The 18,607-nt window shown below is 59.4% G+C and overlaps 1 protein-coding gene across 1 annotated transcript in view; it reads left to right on the top strand.

Moving 5' to 3' along the window:
* The window catches only part of COL18A1 (collagen type XVIII alpha 1 chain), a 41,394-nt gene that overhangs the window by 10,945 nt on the left and 11,842 nt on the right, over positions 1–18,607 (top strand). The window contains 1 exon segment of the mRNA XM_050899948.1: positions 16,651–17,195. Coding sequence (XP_050755905.1) covers positions 16,651–17,195 — 545 coding nt within the window.

Raw genomic sequence — 18,607 nt, 5'->3', positions numbered from 1 at the left:
GATCCAGCGTTGGGAGCTCAGGGGCAGAGGCATCGCTCACTGCCAGACTGCAGCACCCAAGGAGATGGGTGTCCTCGTGGCATCCTGCAAGGCTGGGATGCCACCCTGGGTCCAGCCGGCCACCGGCTGCTGCTGTTGTTGGTGGCTCCTTCCCTCCCTTCTCCTCCTTGGGCTCAGCCGAAAGAGTTAATGAAACCATTTGAGAGGGGCCCCCAGAGGCAACTGCTGGAGGTAATAATCTTCTTTCGGCTCTTTTTTCTTTTCCCTTGCTAATTGCGGAGTTGACATCGTTCCCCTCTCATGAAAGGCTCTTTTGTCAGCTGGGTTGCTGGGCAAAGCCCGGGCTTGGCAGCAGGTTGCAAGACCCAGGTCCGTCTCCTGCACATCCCTCTCCGGCAGCAGGTAGTGAAACGGCTCTTTCAGCGACAGCGATGTCCCTCCATCCCTGGCTCCCATCTACCAAAAAAAAAAAAAACCCCACCCCTACAAAAACCCTTCCTTTTAGCCAACGGCGCCCGATTTTCGCCCTGGTTCCACCTCGCGAGCGGAGGGAAAGGTCAGCCAGTCTAGACGCTAATCCGTCAAGTGTTGTATTTCTTCGCCCGCGGGTGTCCTAGCAACAGGATTAATGCAGCGGTGTAAGGCGGACATTGGCTGGGTCCCGCTCCATCCCAGGCTGGTGGTCCGGATGCGTGCCGCTCCGCATGGCCGGGCAGGGGGGAGAGGTGGGCTGGGCTCTGGGGGCAGCCCCGGACCTGCTCCCTGCGCCTGCCCCAGGCTCTGCCGGCGGCTCCTGGTGGTTAGCTTCGGTCCAGCAGCGGGGAAATTTGGGGAAATTTGGGGATGGGTGAGAAAACAGGCTCATGGATGTTTTGGCTAGCCAGCGTCCATCCAGGGATGGGGTGGGTCAGTGGTGAAGCATCTCTGCCCCTGCGCCGACACCAACCCTGGTTTGGGGAGCACACTGGGTGGGATGCTCCGTGGCCAGGTACATCCCGCCCGGTTGTACCAGCTCCACCGCGGCTGCACCAGGACCTTGGGGCAGCTCGTGTCGCTGTAAATCTGACTCTCACGGTGGAAATGGGTCTCCCAGTACATCCCCTGCATCCCAAGGCTCGGGTCTCCCAGTACATCCCCAGTGCTCCGGCTGTGTGAACAGTCGCTGTGCAGGGGTTGCTGTTAAGGTACCAGCATCCCTCTGGCCTCGGGGTATTGCTGATGTGGTTTGGACTAGTGAACCGCAGTTATGCGAACACCAGTATAAACCAGTTTGCTTGGGTAAGGGGTAAAAATGTTTCCTATTTCTTTCGTTTTGCTGTTTAATCTTTTTATCACACTGTTGCTGTTTCAATCTCTTGATGACCGCGGTTTGCTTCCGAGCGTTCCTGGCGATGCTTCACTGCCCGTGCCTGGGTTCAGGGGTGCAGCCTGTGCCGGCGTTTGGCACCCGAACATCCAGTCGGGGGTACCCCAGTTGGTACCGCAGGGTGTTGGTGGGTGCCGTGCAACCAGAGCCGGCAGTCGGAGCCCCCCGCGTACGCGGCGCAAGGGCACGGGGTAGCTGCCCGCTGATAACATTGTCCTGTTTTAATCTTTTTAAGTCCTTCCTCTGCTTTTCCTGCAGCCCCTTCCGGGCTTTCTCCTGCCCTCCTTTCCTTGCAGCGAGCGTTTCCCCCCGCAAGCCGTGCAAACCTTCGTCCCTTCCTTGCTATTTCCCACATCCCGTTGTGCTCCGATATCCCCGAAAAAGGGGGTGCAAAGCAACCTCCTCTGGCCAAAAGTGGTTTAAAAAACAGAATCTGGGTTTAATCTTTGCCCTGCAGCCGTGTCACCGCTCTGGCCAAGCAAGCGGTGAAGCGAGGGTCAGCCGGGCACCGACACAACCCTGGGAGTTCGTCCAGGCTTCAGCATCCTTAGAAGCGGGGTGCTGGTCCGGTGACGGGGCTCACCCCCCGAGGCGCTGGAGCCCCTGTGCTCCGGCTGCCGGCTTTCCGCCCTGCAAGCGGCCACATGCTTTAATTAGGCGAGGGGCTGGCGGGGCTCCAGGCTTGGGAGAAGGGGGGTTCGTTCCCCGCAAAGCCTGGCCGGGTGCTACGGGGACAGGCTGAAGCTTGCCCGGAGTCCCATAGCGTAGCTCCTCCTGCCTACGTGGGGTTTGGTTTTTTTTTTTGCAGCTGGGGTGGGTTAAGTGGGGTTTTAGGAGTGGTTTCTGTTCTCTTGGGTGCTTAAAACAACAATAAATAAAAAACCACCCCAGCGAAGCAGGCCGGTGACGCTGTAAGGAAGGAAAGATGTTGCCCTGCTGATTTATGGGGCTTTTTTTATCTTTACAGGTCACTGCTAGCATTTGTGGAATTGGCCTTGCTGCAGGAAAAACTGGTTTCCAGCTTTCCCGTTAGGAAGAAACTTCTGCGATCATGTAATTAAAACGCAGGAAAAAAAAAAAAAAGCAACAACAAAAAAATCCCAGAGCAGCTGGTTGTGGTGCTTGTAGCTGGGTCCTTTGGCGGCTGCGTGTGTCCTCTGCCTTGCTCTGTCCTTGGCTGTGCTGCCTGCAGCCCGTGGCAGAAAACAAATGCATTTTTTTGCCCTTTTTCTTTCTGGTTCATGCACCAGCCTGCAAAAGTCAAAAAAAAAAAAAAAAAAAAAAAAAAAAAAAAAGCTACATTTTGACCATGGGAGTGTTTTAATCCATCTTGAGGCAGTTTCCAGTATTTTTTTTTTTATCACCTTATCTGAGCTGGTGCGAGCACCGGGCTGGACTCCTGGTGGGCTGGGAAGGTTGGGACCGTGACTCCCCCATCCTCTAAATGAGAAATGTCAAATGAGGGTCCAACTCATCCCCATTACAACCCCTTGCAGCGGGCAGCAAGGCAGCGGCTGCCTGCAGGGGCTTATCCCGGGGATCCAGGGTCCCCGGGGATGCCTGAGCTTTTTAGGAGGGAAGGAAAACCGTGCCTCCGTGGGATTATTTATTTTTTTGCAGTTTCCTCTTTGCTGCCAGGCTGAGAAAGGACGCGCCGCGTACACTTGGATATTTGGGAGGTGAATATTTTTTCATCTGGGGTGGCGATGGGTACCGCTCACTGGGGATGGGGGGAAAGACCCCCTGCTATTTGGGGTGCCAAGCATGGCCATCGGGAGCAAAACCATCCCAAATAGCTTCGGTTTTTAGGGATGACTAAAAGGAGGTCCCTGAATGACGTACCCCGTGAGACTCGCCCAGCCTTTTCAGCCCGCCCCCCCTTTGAACCCTGTGGAATGTGAATTTTTGCTGGTGTCAGAGGGTCGGTGGCAGCAAAATCCCTCCCGGTTAAAGGGTGGGAATACCAGTGTGTGCAGCTTGGGATAATTACCAGTTGTCAGCAAAACAATAGTGGCATTGTAGGGCAGGAGCAAAGGGAAAGGGCCCCGTCTTGAGCGTAATGTTACTTTTCTATTTACGTTGCCATAGTCTTTGCTGAGAAATGGCCCTATTCTCTAATCCTCCTCTTCAGGCATGCCTGCTGGTTTTTTTGTGTGGTTTGGGGTTTTTTTGTTGGGTTTGGTTTTGGTTTTTTTTTTTTAACCCTTATCATCCCGGAAAACAGCTTGCGGGGACCCATCTCCATGGCGCTGTGCCGCCTGGCCGTCCTCGGGCTGTCACCGTGCCCGCGGGCTGGCCGGCTTTGCTTTGGGATGCCGATGCTGGGGACGGTGCCCAGCCGTGGCATCGTCCCCGTGCTCAGGAGGGGGCAAACCCGCTCCTGAATCCCCATCTGCATGCGAGCAGGAACCCAATTTACACCCATCCTTGTTCTTGACATCTGTCACGTTATAGATGGTAAACTCCGGTGCATTAAAGCTATTTATTGATGTTGTATTTTGCTTTAAAGCCAAGTGATTTGTTGAAAAAGGGAGTAATTGGTCAATGAATGGCTTTTGGTCTCCATCTCCTGCTTGTGCTGAGAACAGGGTCTCTCACCCGGCACGTTCAGTTGTTGCTTGGAGAGGGAAGATGTGTTTTCTGGCCTCACCCAGGTCCTGTTGGCTTTCCCCAGCGCTGAAGGAAAGGAAGATACCTTCTCTCCACTTGCGTGGGGCAGCAAAGTAGCCACTGACCACATCAACCTGTTTGACCCCTTTAATGTCCGTCTCCAGTGGTGCTTGGCTTTCTCAAAAGATATAAATTTTGCTGCTTAAATACTTGCTGTGCCCGTGAGGACATGGACTGTCATCCCGGTAGGGAGCGGGGGATTTCAGCCTTGGCTGACATCAAGTTGTCGTCGCTCAACTTAATTTCAAGGCGTTCAACTGATTTATTTTTTTCTTTAGCATTGGGACACGTGCAGCCGGGTAGGTTCAAGGGCCGGATGACGCTTTCCCTGTTGAAGTGGCCCCTCATCCTGGCTGCTAACGAAGGCATTAAGTAGCTTTGACCCCAGCATCCACCCCAAAGGGCCTGTTGGGCATCTCACTCCCTCATATCCCCACCTTGGTGGACCGAAAGCCGTGGCGAGGTCTGGCGTGAAGCGCGGTGCCCAGCAGACAGCCCTGGGATGGGATGCAATGGGAATCGATGCCAAAGCAGGATGGCCAAGCTCCGCAGCTTGGTGCAGAGGAAACTTTGGAAAGAGCAGGGAAATGATGCCGAAGTCAGCAGCACAGGCGAACTGTTATTGTCTGAGGAGTGCAGAGAGGTGGAAGGACCATGGAGCGGACAAGGAGTCTTATTACGAGCACAGCCGGGGGCTTCGAGAGGCTCCAAGCTAAACAAAGTCCCCTGCGCTGCAGGGGGGCAGTGCTGACAAGACTGAGGCTGGTTGGACGAGCGGGAGATTGCAGCTGAAGTCCAAAACCAAAAACCCCTCCCGGATCCCTCTTTTCCTTCCCATTCCCTAGCAAAATAGTGTTTCTTGCCACCTGGCCCCGCAGCAACTGCGTGAGCTTGGATTTTGTTTGCTGCGAGCCGTGCTGAGGATGAGGTTAATGAACTGCCGGGTGGGTTTCCCTCGCCGTAAAGCTGCAGAGAGGCTCCATAAAACATCCACAAGCTGTAGCAGTTGCCTCTTGCAGTAGCACGGACCAGCTAGCACCCGGCATCCCCAGCTCGTGACGGATGCAGGATGGATGCTGTACCACGGGATGGATGCTGTACCGCGGGATGGATGCTGTACCGCTCTATTGTAGCTTCAGGTACTACTTTGTTTGGCAGCTCTTCTGCATTTTGTATGGTGAATTGGGGGTTTTTTTTAGCCATGCTGGTATTTTCCTCTGCACTAAAGTCCTGAAAAACAACTGGGAGTGGGCAACTCCCAGCTTTTGTCGTGCAGCCTTCAAAGCCGGTGCAGGGTTACCCTCCGGCAGCGCTCCTTGACATCGGTGGCTTAACATCCTGGCAAGGTGCAGCATGCAAGCACAGTCAAGGGGTGGGCAGGGTGTCCCACGGGCCCTTTCCCAGTCCCTCTTGGTGCCCAGCCCTCTCCATGGCTGGGAATATGCTCATGGGAGTCAGGTCCTGATGTTTTGGGCTTCGTTGGCTTCTCTGCTGCGTGATGCTGGAAGACTTCCTTTGAGCTCCGGGGAAGCATACCTCACCTGGGTAGCTTGTCCTCCTCTTCTCCGCTTTGCTTTGTGCAAATGAGCAGGTTGCGATGGCATCGAGTCTGCTCGTAAACCCTCCATCCCAGCCCTGATCTTTCCTCGTCCCGCGGCACAGCATCCGTCCGCGAGCCGGGATGCGGGGTGCATTGGTCTCCCTGTATTTCTAGATAAATAGGTGCCTGGGAATAGGGATGCGCTCCCCAGCCGCGGACCCGCTCAGTCCCTCGCAGAGATGGGAACCGACCCCCCCTCTCCAATAACCGGGATAACCCCCAGTGCCTGCCTGGACGGTGGTCCCGGGCGCTGCCGGAGCCTCCTCGGCTGCCTGCCGGGGCAGGAATGCCAGGAACGCGATTGAAATTCGGGGCTTCCCGGGAGCGTGGCTCCCAGGCTGAGCCAGGACCTTGGTGGGGGGTGAGAGGGGAGGTGTGAGCCTTCCCCCTCCAAGGAGCAATTAGTCTGCAAGGTGATTTATTAACGCTGAGGAGGGTGAGTGAGGGGGTCGCATTCCTTCCCTCGCCTCCGCTTCGCCTTATCTCCGGGCTGTCGGCTGGCCCCGGAGGGAGGCCAGTGATGGGAAGCAGAGCCGGTGGCCCCTGCAGAGGCAGGGCGGGGGGACCGGTGATGGGGCTGGGGGCTACAGGTCACACCAAGCCCACCTTGCATTTTAAAGACCTCCTTGCACTTTTAAAGACCTCCCTTGGGTTTGGCTGTGCCGGGAGGTTGATGGCCCCTCTCCACTATCCATCCCCTGGGGTGGCCAGGGCACCTCACGGGGTGGCCAAAGTCACCCCAGCCCCAATTCCTTGCCCCGCTGCCTTGCCCTCCTGCCCATGCAGATGGGGAAAAGGGGGACACCAGCATCTCTTGGCTGTCCCTTCTCCAGCTTGGGGCTCCCGGTCTTCACCGGAGGGTAACGAGTTACAAGGCAGACTCAAGATGCCTTCGGTGAGACCTGCCCCTTGGCGCGCCGTTCCCCGGGGGCTCGACCCCCGCGGGTATTTTTAGCCGCACTTGGAAGGAAGGCTGTTTGCTTTGCGCTTTGCTCACCCTGCCCGCTGCCGTTGCCCGCATAATTTCCCATGAGGGCTGACAAAAATACTCCTTAGATGAGTAGGATGGATGCCCCGGCACAGCGGGTGCGTCTGTCTCTGCTCAGTTTGGGAGAGGGAGGAGGATGCAGGTAACGGCTGGGGTCTGGGCACGGCCGCCCTTCTTCCCCCCCGGGGTTATTTGATGGCTCCCCGAGGCAGTCGTGACATTTTCACGGTTTATCTTATCAAGGAATTTGCTGGGAGGATGTTTCTGGCTCTCCATGAGTAAATGTTTAGGAACGCTGCCGTCCCGGGGGCTCGGCGGCATTGCGCAGCCGGAGGCGGGGGGAAACGCTGGCCCGGAGGCAGGTCCCGGCAAACTGGCACCTGCATCATTTTTGGGGCCGTGATGGGTGCCGTCACTCACGCCGGCTCGGCCCCCGTGCATCCTCGTCCCCAGCCCCTGCCTTCCCGTCTCCCTGGCTGAGCGCCCGTCCATGGGCCGGGTCCCACCGTCTCTCCCCGGGGGCTGTCTCCGCATGGGAGGTCAGCGGCTCGGGATGTGGCAATATCCTCGGCGTGCGTCTCGATGAGGGCCTTTAAACTGTTGTTTGGGCTTTTAGATGAAGAACAGATTAAAATCCCAAACATCGATAGGATTTATAGATACCATCTGCTGCTGACAGTCGCTGAATTTTTCTGCTCGGTGCATGAGTGCTCCCGCCTCCAGCATTTTGGCTGTGCTGGTGGCAAGGTTTCCTTCTTTCCTTCCCCAGCAGCATCCATGGAAGGGGAGATGTATGGATGGGGCATCAGCAGCAGTCCCAAGCGCTTGCTCTGCTGCGGTTTTGTGCCCTTTGGAGGTGGATGCTGTCTCAAGCACCCTACGGCAAAGTTACCGTCGCTGGTGGTAACCCGGCAAGCTTTTGGCAAGCTGCTGAAGTGCCGGTGGGCTCTGGAAAGGTCATGGGGCTGCGGTGTGTTTGCATCCCGGGGCTGACCCCAGACATCCTTCCTGCTGGTCCCAGGGGGCCGTTTCATGGAGTACCCCCCAACGCAATGCTGTGTGTGGGTCGGCACGGCTACTCCGAAGGGACCAGGGACATTTTTAGTGGTGGCCAAAAGCAAGAGGCGATTTGCAGCCCTCCTGCCTGCGGGCTGGGGGAAGTCAGGGCTGGACTCAGCAAACAGAAAATGGTTAAAAATAGCCCAGCAATGGGCGAATTTGTTAATTAAAGCCCCCAATTGCTAAGGGAGGCTCCTTGGGAGCTGTGCCATGGGGATGCTGTGAGCTCCATCCCTCCCCGGCTCCATGGGCACGTGGCTGAACGGGGGGTGCCCTGGGGGGGGGTGTCTTTCCCTCCGTGGCTCAATCTCTTGGCAGCGGGATCTGCTGTCGGCATTAAAGCCCTTTCTGCAGCTGCACTTAATCTTTTTGGGCTCAAGGCTTCTCACTCGGGACATCTCGGACCCGAGGTCCCCCACCGGTTTCCGGAGACCTTCCCTCGAGATGCGAGCAGGGGGAGGAAGGAAGCCGCAGGTCACAACTCCCTGCCTGCACTCTGTCCGGCTGCACCCTGCAAAATCCACTGCCGGTCCCTGCCCGGACCTCGGTGACCTCTGGGCCCATGGCTGGGATAGGAGGGGTCCCCGGTGTAACCGGGATGGGTCGTTACCCCTGATGGGGTGCAGCAGAATGGATTTCCTGGGGATGCTTCCATGCTCTGCTCGGCCTGAGACTCCCTCTGCTGTCCGTCTGCCTGTCCGTCTGCCTGTCCGTCTGCCTGGCTCTGTCTGCCCGGCTTTTGCTGCGGGGTCCAACCTTGGACTGTAGAGCAGGGCTTTGCTGAGCTGGGCTTGGACAGGGTCCCCGTCCCCTCCCAAAATGCTGTGGGGACAGCAACCCGGAGCTGCCCCCGGCGAGAGCTCGGGACGTGGGCTGGGGACGCAGCGCACGCTGCAAAGGCCGCTGTGTTTGTGGCCAGGTTTGCCGTCTCCGGCCACCGCCGTGGGCTGCTCCCATGGCACGGGGACATGCGTGACCGGGTCGCTTGAAACCTACTCGCTTGGCCCCGCTTTGGCCCCCAAAGAATAACATCATTATTCTTTAACCACTGATGGCATGCTGCAGGTCTGAAACTTGGGTGACAGGCTTTTTTTCCTTTTTCTTCCCCCCCCCCCCTTTCCCCCCCCCCCTTTTCCCCCCCCTTTCCCTCCCCGCTTTTTTTTTTTCCCTTTTCCCTTTTCTTCTGGGACAGGCCCGAGCCTGCAGTGCGCAGGGCAGGCTCATCCCCCTTTTCCAGGGGGACCAGGCTGCACCAGCAGATACCAGACAGCAGTGGGAAGACACAGCCAGCCTCTTCGGGAGGGAACCGGGACCAGACCGAGGGGCCAGTTTTGCTTTTAAAGAAGTGCAAGGTCACGATGAGCTTCTGGCGGCATGCCCTGGAGTGTGCAAAGTGGTTTTGGGGAGCCCTTAGCCTAGAGGAGGCTAAAACAAGGGGTTTCCTCTGCTCTGCCAGCAAGCCGGCTGCTGTGGCTTCTCTTTGGGGAAATACTTCTCCAAAATATTTCACCGGCGGGTACATTCCCTGTCCCTGCCTTGCCGCTTGGTTGGTGGCAGAGCTGGGCACGCTGGGTCGGGATGCTCTAGTGCCACCCGTGCCACCGGGCCACCGTCCCAGCCCTTGTTTTGGAAATCCCGCTGCCAGGAGGGAGTCAGCAGCGCAGCCGGGGGGACGCGGATGCTGTAGCTCGTGGGGACGCCCCAGCCCTGGCTTCTTCCCCGGAAGCCGCCGGCACGGAGGTGTGCAGTGAAACAAAGATCATTGACTTAACGAGGGCTGGCGGCGGCGGCCGCGTGCGCAGGGAGGTCCCGCAGGATTGCTGCTTTGCTCTGCTCTGCTACCATGAGCTGCCTAATCCCAGCAGAAGGGAGAAACGGGATTTTTTTTTCCAGCTGGGCATCGTGTCTGTACACGCTTGGGGCGCCCCAGCGTGGTGCCGCCGCCGAAACCCTCCTGGCTGAGATGAGGCAGCTCATCGGGGCTCGTGATGCTCCCCCCTGGCTCTGGGAGCTGCCCTGGGGATGCCGCGTAGCTCCAGGGGGCTTGGATCGCATCCCCGCTGCAGGCTGTCACCCCACTTATCTCCCCCCAGGTTGGGGAGAGGCCGTGGGAACTCTGTCCTCCCCACCAGTGGAAGAGGAGGAGCAGTCACCGGCATCCTGGCAGTCACCGAGGATCCGGGGGGGGCGGGTAGGGGGGGTGGGGGGGGTCCTGCACCCTGCCGGGATGCCGCACCCTCGCCCCAGGGGAGCAGAGCCGGGCGCAGCGTGGTCCCGTCCAAACACGCCAGGGCGGGTTGGCAGGCTGGCTTCTTTCATCAGGTTGATGGGAGCACATGAGCTTCGGAGGGGGGGCCATATGGAAACTCTGACATACGGACAAAAATGCGTCCCGCGTTCGATTAGTCGTGGGCTGTTCCACAGCACGCACTCCTAACAGCATCAGTCATGGGGCAAGCCTATTAGCAACAGCATCCTTGCCATGCCAGCTACCATTTTAAGTGGAAAACTCACCCGTTTCGCTTAAAAAGTAGTGTGGGAAATGTTGCATAAAGCAAACTAGGCATCTGAGGATTCGTTTCAGTGATTTTCTTGAATATTTTTAAACCGGAGTGTCAGGAGCATTGCATCCCTTCCCACTCCACGTTGCGGGACCACATTACTGCAGACCGCAGCTTTCCCGGTCGCGCAGCATCCCGGCTAGGGGGAGCCGAAATTGGCACCTCCCCGTCAATGTCCCTTCTTGGGGACACTTTTTGAGCCATGAAGGTGACTTGCCCGGTGTCACAGCAAGAGCAGCGTGGCGGTGCGGTCCATGGGCGTGCTCCATCCCCGCAGGGGACCGGGGACTTGGCGGTCCCCAGGAGCAAGGGTTAATCATCTCTAGAGCGGGGCAGCGCCGATGTGGGGAAACGGGCCAGATATAAGTGGGTTTCGGGGGATTTTTTTAAGCTGAGGCGAAGAGCAACTGAATTTTTTGGGACGTGGGAGAGCGGCAGCGCTGCCCGGGGGAGATTTTCATCCTGGGCTTCAGGAAAACTCGAGCGCTCGAGGCTGCGATTGCTCAGACCTCCTGGCTTCGAGACGTCGCTGGCGCGTGATGCTTGCGGCGGGGGGGGGGGATCGCAAGCGCTTCCCTCGCCGTCCTGCGACAGCACCTGGGGGGTCCTGGCCCTGTAACCGAGCTGGGAAAGCAGCTTAAAAGCACTTGACTTTTGGGACTTGTTGTGTTTCCGGCCAGTGGAAATCTTGGAAATGTTTTCTGGCATTTTTTTCCCTCCTCGTTCTGTTTTGCTCTGAGGTTATAACCTTTCCCTGAGACCTGGAGTGGGGGGAACCTGTGTGTCCCACCAAAGCTGGGCATCCGTGGGGACTGTGTCCGTGCATGACCCCTCCATGTATGGCTCTCGACGCCGGTAATTTAAGCAGAGCCACCGAGCAGGGAGAGAGGATTTAGGATTTTCTGGGCAGGAAGGAGTTAAAAAGCTGGCAGCAGCAGCTGGGACAGGGAACAGGGTGCGTCTGAGGGCTGGCTGGGCTCCCAGAGGTTTTGGGGGGCTCAGGTGGGTTCCCAGCTGGGCAGCAGGGTCCCCAGGGGGCCGTGCCGGGTGCGGGGAGGCTGGCATTCGGGAGAGGAGGGTTTGGCAGAGCCGGCGGCGCGGCCACTCCTCCCGCTCTGCTCTGCTCTGGTTTGAGGGGTCGTGTGCCGGAGCCGGGGAGGAGAGAGCAACGTGAGTGCTCCGGGAGTCTGGCCAGGGCAAAACTCCTGCCTCTTCCCTCCTTTCCTTCCTCTGGCCTCTCCGTTTCGCTCTCCAAAGCAACGGGGCTCGTTTTCCCTTCCTAATGGCCCCGGCCCCACCTCGCTTGGGGTTTCTGCTCCTCCTGGCTTGCTGCTTCGCCTCCTCCGAAACGCAGCTCCTGGACTGGATTTGGGACAGCACGAAGACCACGGGAAGCCCAGCAGCACCCGGCGAGGGAACCGCGGCACTGGACCTGCTTGCCTCTGCGGCAGCTCCCACCCCCAGCGCGTCCCCAGGGACGTGGGGTGGCCCGGTGGTGGGGGACGTCGCCACCCAACAGCACTGGGAGCCGGATCCCGGCACAGCAGCACCTGCGGGCGAGGGGACCGCAGCCCAAAACACTGAGCAGCGGGACGGGAATGCCACGGGGCTGGTGGAAAGCACGGCACAGCCAAGCATCGCTCCTCCCCACAGCACGTCACCTGCCCCTGGCCAGGATGCGGCCAGCAGCTTCACCGAGGACCCGCAGCTCCTGGGGACAGGGACCACCGAGAACCTGCAGCTCCTGGGGACGGGGAACACCGAGGACCCGCCGCTCCTGGGGAAGGGGACCCCCGCAGCGACGGGGACACCGGTGTCCTCGCAGAGACCGGCGGGTCCCCGGCCAGGTAGTGCCCCTTTTCCTTTCTCACCAGGTGACAGTACCCGTGAGCAGGCGGTGACGCCCCGGGACCCCACGGCGCAACTGCCCCGACACCGCCACGGAGCATCGCCCGCCCCACCGAACCTGCGGCATGGCACCGGCCGCCGGGGGCTGGTGCTGGCCGGCATGAACGGGAGCCGGAGCCCTCCTTTGCCTAACAGGAGGGCGGCTAACGGTGTGGATCCTCCTCTTGCCGATAACTCCGGTCCTCTCGAGTTTGATTTACTAAGCGCCGTCATGCAGCTCTACGGTAGTAGCGGCACGGGGCTCGCATCCTTCTTACCCAGACTGATGCCGCCGGCCGGCCGTTGCCTGCCCGTCCCAACCCGCCTGCCCTTCTGCAGCGTGCTGGGCACCGACCATTTCAGATTACCGAATTACCTCCGCCACAGCAGCGAGGCGGAAATTCGGGCGGCTTTGCATGAGTGGGAGGGGCTGCTTGAATCGCGGTGCCATCGCTACGTGGAGTGGTTTCTCTGCTTGCTCCTGCTCCCTGGGTGTAGCGCCTCGGTCCCCGTAACCCCCCCGCCGTGCCAAGGCTTCTGCGAGGCCGTCAGAGACCTGTGTTGGATGCACTTGGCCGGCGGGCGCCTGCCTCTGCCTTGTGATGCTCTCCCCGAGGAGGACGAAGGGTATTCTTGTGTCTTTATTAATGCTTCTGCAGGTAATGTGGCTGGGTGACGTCCATGTGTTTGTGTGTGTGTGTCTCCCCTCCCCAAACTCCCCCAGGTTTTTAGGCGCTGAGGGATGCTTCTGCCTTGTTCCCGTGGGATGCTGCTGAGTCCAAAATCGCTTTCCGTCCAGCCTCGGCTTCTTCAAACAGGGACCACCAGCAGGTTGTGGCTCCCTCCGCAAGGCTGAGCATCACCATCCCCTCCTCGGGCTCTTTCACCCTTGGTGAAACGCAGTGGCCAGGTTAAAAGACAAGGTCCCGGTGGCCAGGACAAGAGATGTTCCCTGAGCGCATCGTGCTGGCATTCGGGGCCGGTTTGCAGGTGCCGCAGTGCACAGCGAAGGGCTTTGGGGCGTCCATCCTGGGAGCGGGGCGCTTGCAGAGCTGGCAGCTCCCTGCGGGGACAGGGGAAGGACCAGGACCCCACGACCACCCAACCACAGGAGCATCTGGGGCCGTGGCGGTGAGGAGGCTTCAAGGTGACCCGTGGCTGTGCCCGCACGCTCCCCTCTCCCAGAGCGGCCCTTTGCCTTGGGGTTAATGATTTACCCAACGGCTAATGTTTGATCCCCCCCCTGCCAAGCAGGGGGGAGAGGTTACTTCGCCTCTGGCTTCGTCATTAGGTGCTTGTGACCCTTCTGTATGTCAGCTGGGGACTGAGACATGCCTCTTCAGCAGGGGGGTGAAAGGAAGGGAGCGGGGCCGGGGGGGGGGGGCGACACACTGGCGCTCGGAGAAATGCACATTGGGCTGTAAGAGCAAGAACACAGTTTTAGGATGAAAGCAGGAGCGGGAGCTCGCCGCTCCCCCCGCCAAACCCTCTGAATGAGGCTGTGTTCCCACGCCGGCCCCCCGCGCCCTCGGGTGATGGCCTGGGGCTGCAGACCAGGAGCGGCGAGACACCCGCTGCCGTCAGAGGGGCGATTTAGCAGGGGGGTCGGCAGACGAGGGTCTCACACGTGGTCCCCCTCGGTGTCAAAGCGGCTCTGTTCGCCGGTCGACCCCGGGGCGGGGATGCGGCGGGATCATGGGGATGCTCGGCGGGAGGCGCGCGCTCCCAGATGGGCAGCGTCGGGAATGGGTGGGGGATGTGGGGGACCGTGGTGCACCCCGTTGAGATGCTCTTGCGTGCCAGGGGTCCCCTGCATCCCATCCGGGATGGGATGCGCGGGGCCACGCTGGCAGCCCCGGCTCGGGCCAGCCAGGAAGGTCATGGCAGAGCGGAGGGTGGCTTGGGACATCCCTGGGGCCTTTCTGATGGCAACAGGAGCAAATGGCTGGCTCGCTGCGGCCAGAGGCATCCCCACAGCCATCCCATGCCAGCACCCATACTGAAACCGCTGCAGCATCAGAGACGCTCAGCAGCGTCTCTGGCTCTCCATGCTCTGCGGTGGGTGCTGCTGGTTTGCCACAGGGAGGAGGGGGTGCGATATTTGGGTTCTGGGTGCCCTTTGGAAAAAGCAGGCATGGCCTGAAAGGTTTGGGGTTGAGAAGGGGCACTTGGCTTTTGCAGGGGAGCAGCTGTTTGAAGGGGTCTCCCCTTACCCCCCTGCTCCCCAGGCCCCATCCTGCCTCATAACCCTGGCCTCCACCTCCTTTGCATGTTGCATAAGGGAAAGATGCGTCCCTGTTTGCTTGGGGAAGCACCGGCACCCAGCTCCCACCGCAGGCTCGGGGGTGAGTGGCATGTTTGGAGCGGAGGGAGGATCCCAGAGCCGGCTGAAACGCTAAGGGGAGCGTGGCTGAAAATTGCATTGCTAACAAAAGCCTCTTTCAGCCTGTCCCCCTCGTCATCCCAAGCCCTGGGGGCAGACGATGGCTTGTCTGGCTGCAGAAATTGCAGTGTCGGCTCTTATACTCGTGCGGACCCCTGGGAGGAAGCTCTGGTTTCCTCTTCCCTTAAAGCTGCTGTGAATTTGGCTTCCTCCAGCCTGAGATAAGCTCCATCCCTGCATCCTGGCATTTGCAGTCGGCTTGGCCGCAGCCGCCTGCTGCAAGGTGGCTGGCGCGGCTGGGGACGGCACGGCTGGGGACGGGGCAGTGGGAGCGAGCTTGTGGGGTGCCTGAGCATGGGGTGTCTCAAGGGTGGGTGCCAGGCTGGGGCTCGCTGCGGGTCCGGGGCAGCCCCGCTCGCTCGCCCCATCATTTTTGGTGTAGGGCTGCGCACATCTGGGCGCGAAAGGATGCTGGGCTCGAAAGGATACTGGGCTCCAGGATCCAGAGGTCCCTGCGGCCGGTGAGGCAGAGGGGCTGCGCTGAGCCCTTCCCTTCCGAGCGGGCTGGGGATGCCCCACGGGGAAGCCCGATCCCGGTGCAAGGCAGATGAGGGGGTTAAGGCTGGTGCAAGACCAAGAGGGAGGTTTCCTCCCAGCTGGGTGCTCAGTTTTGGGGTGCCAAGCTTGGGAGGACTGGGGGCTTGGGGGAGCAGGGTGGGCACTGAGTGGTTTCAGAGCAGCAGGCTCAGGAGAGGTTCAGTGGGTCTGGGGTCTGGCAGAGAGAAAACTTGCCCCCACCTCTAATCAGTGGCATTTCTAACGTCCCCGCTGCCTGGGTCCCTGTCACGGGGCTGGCACTGGCATCAGAGCTTGGCAGTGGAGGGAGGCTGGGGATGCTCCACGTGCGCAGGTACCCCCAGGCTTTGGAAGAGGCACCCAAGTTTTCATCTCCTCCCACCAGCCCGAGAGATGTGTTTTCCTTCCAGGCTGGGCAAGGCTGGGCTCATTTCTTCTTTCTTTTTTTTCCCCCCTCTTCTTTTTATTTTTTTTAAGAGCTCTGGAGGACAATGCCTGGCTCCAGAGCAGGGTGGAGGTTCCTGGCTGGTCCTCCTGGGCTCAACACACCTCTGATAACCCCCAATTGCTCACGTGAAACACCAGGGATGGAGTTGGGGACATTGAATTTTCTCAGCTCCTGCTCCTGACTCGGGATGGGGCCAAAATCAACACCGAGCATCTGTTCCTGCGGATGGTGCAGAGCCCTCGGCCATTTTGGAGCTGGGGTGGTTGGGTTTCCTCGCTCCCGGGAAACGTGGAGTTAAAAAGCACCCGGCATGCTCGCTCCCATCGAGTTGGCACCCGCCCGAGCGGTTGACATAGGAGAGGAGGAATCCAGCGCCCGGTGTGTGGGCGATGAGGATGTGCCTGCTGCCAAAACAACGGGAGCTGGCGTACAGAGGGCCGGCTCGCCCCGGCCAGATGTTCAGCTGCGTCGGGTAGGAGAGACCGTCCCGAGCAGAACTTCCCCAAGCGCCTTGAGAAAAAGGAGTCGGGAAAGGAGGCGAGCTCCAAATTGAGATCATCTGGGAAGCTGACGGGGTGTGCTGGCTCGAGCCCCATTCCCAGGGTGTTGCAAGGGGATGGCTCTGATTTATTCCCAGCCGGGGTGACCCCATGAGCTTGTCCTGGGATGACGTGGGGAGTCACTGTGACCCCAGAGCGGGTACGGATGCAACACACTTCCTCACAGCTCCGTGGTCGTTCAGCATCCCGGTGCTCTGGCAGCAACCCCCGCTGCCTGCACGGGCATGTTGCTACCGTGGGCAAGATCCCTTTGGTTTTATCCCATCTCAGGGATGTCCCAGCTGTGGTTGGAGGGCCAGCAGCAGGGAATGGGTGGCATTTTGGGAGCTGCATCCGAACGGTGCGGTGGGAGCAGCTCGAGGAGTGTTGCTGCCTTGGCCAACGTGGAGCCTGAAGGAAAATCCCAGGCCCTGGGGAGGGCGAGCAGAGGGAGCTGCTGAAGAGCGGCATTTGGGGGAGGCACGGCCAGTGGTGTCCCCCCAAGGCGCCTTGCTGAGAGTGACCATCCTCTCCAGGCTGGTTGTGACCGTCCCCTTTCCCTTCCTCTTGCAGAGAACCTGAGCGCCGAGGTCAGCCTCCTGGAGCTGATCGGAGACCCCCCGCCGGAGGAGATCCTCAAAATTTATGGCCCCGACAACAACCCCGGCTATGTCTTCGGCCCCAATGCCAACACGGGCCAGGTGGCCCGGTACCACCTGCCGAGCCCTTTTTACCGGGACTTTTCCCTCCTGTTCCACATCCAGCCCACCACCCCCCGGGCCGGCGTGCTCTTTGCCATCACGGACTCCTCGCAGAGCATCATCTACGTGGGCGTCAAGCTTTCGGAGCTGCGGGCGGGCAAGCAGCAAATCATCTTCTACTACACGGAGCCGGGCTCCCCAAGCTCGTACGCGGCGGCCCTCTTCACCGTGCCCACCTTGCTCAACCAGTGGACGCGCTTTGCCATCAGCGTGGAGGAGGATGAAGTCGTCCTCTACCTGGACTGTGAGGAGCACGAGCGGGTCCACTTCGAGCGCTCCCCGGATGAGATGGAGCTGGAAGATGGCTCCGGGCTCTTTGTTGCTCAGGCTGGAGGAGCCGACCCAGATAAATACCAGGTAAGGCCTCGGGTCACCCCAAGGAGCACCTCCAAGAAGTCTGGGTGAGGTTGGAGGGACGTGACACCAGCCTGTGCCTGTTGAACCAACCTCTTTGCCCAGAAGACAAACCAGCGGCCACGATCCATGTGTGTCCCTGGGGAAGGAGACACTTGAGATGGGGGGGAAAGGTGGCTTGAGATGCCACCAACTTTATTGTCTTGGGTCTCACCAAAGCAAAGCTCTTGAGGGTGGGCTGGCAGGAGGAGCCACCGTTGCCCGTACCTTTTCCAGCAAATGCACGGAACCTCTTCTAATCTCCCCATTGCTAAAAATACCCAACTCCTTTGCTGGAGGAGCTGGTTTGGCTGGTAAAATGTCTCTCTTAGCTGGAAAAAATGCTTGGGCTGGAGCGTATCTTTGTTGGCTGAGGTTGGGCGGTATCTGCAGGAAGACTTTGGAGAGGAAGGAGAGAAGGTGATAGCTCAGCCGTGATTTGAGCATGACTAACGTTCTAGATAAGGTTTATGGAAAGTGTGGGGAAAACGCTCAGCTGACGTGGAAATCCCCCGCAGAGCTTGAGGAAAGTTCGGGATTGCACCGCTGGGTTTCTCCTGGGTTGAGTGTGGTTTGCCCAGCAACAGGGGCTCTGCCGAGGGGAGCGATGCTTTTCCCGGGGAGCTTTGCAAAGCACGTTTCTGAGCTTAAACATGATCTTGACTAACGAGCGGCGCTGCCGCTGTCCCAGCTAAATGGCTTCGGGCAGGGAAAGCTCCCCCAGGAAGAGGTTAATGATTGATGGGCTAGAGACCGGTTTGCACTGGGATTCGGGTTGGTCCCTTGAGGTCTCAAGAGCAACTTTTTGCTCTTGAAGAGCAATTTTTTGCTCCTGAACATACTGGGAGGGCCAGGTCGTGGCCGTGGAGGAACACCCCTGCCCAGCTGGAGAGGGTTTGGCACCATTTGGAAGGCAAAGCAACAGCCCAGAGCGGAGCGAAGCGCTCCTGCCTTTCTAGCAGATGATGTTCCCGAGCTTGCCAAACACCCGATCCCACCGCCCGCCCCCGGTTTTCCCGCGGGGAATAGCCGGCCATCGAGGGATGGAGGCTGACTGCCTCAGCTGGCCGAGAGGGGAGCGGGGAGCGCGGGCTTGGACGTCTCCTTGGCATCTGACTGCCTCGTGGTATTTCCATCGCTGACCAGCCCTGACTCGCATTATCTGGAACTAACGGGGCATCAAGCCGATTAAAACCTGGCCCTTGGTCAAGCCGCGAGATGAGCTGCTTGCGGGCAGCTGGAGGGCTGCTGGTGGGGTCTCAGCTGGCATCTGTGCTTCTTCCCGAGTTGCCTTTGTGTCAATGGCGTGAAACCTGGAGGGGCAAAGCCTGCAGGTAGCGCAGAAGCCCCTGGGGAAGCAGATATCACGGGGGTTA

Source organism: Gymnogyps californianus, chromosome 7, assembly GCF_018139145.2.
Source record: "Gymnogyps californianus isolate 813 chromosome 7, ASM1813914v2, whole genome shotgun sequence".
Taxonomy (NCBI): domain Eukaryota; kingdom Metazoa; phylum Chordata; class Aves; order Accipitriformes; family Cathartidae; genus Gymnogyps; species Gymnogyps californianus.
This window is presented reverse-complemented; position numbering and strand designations above follow the sequence as displayed.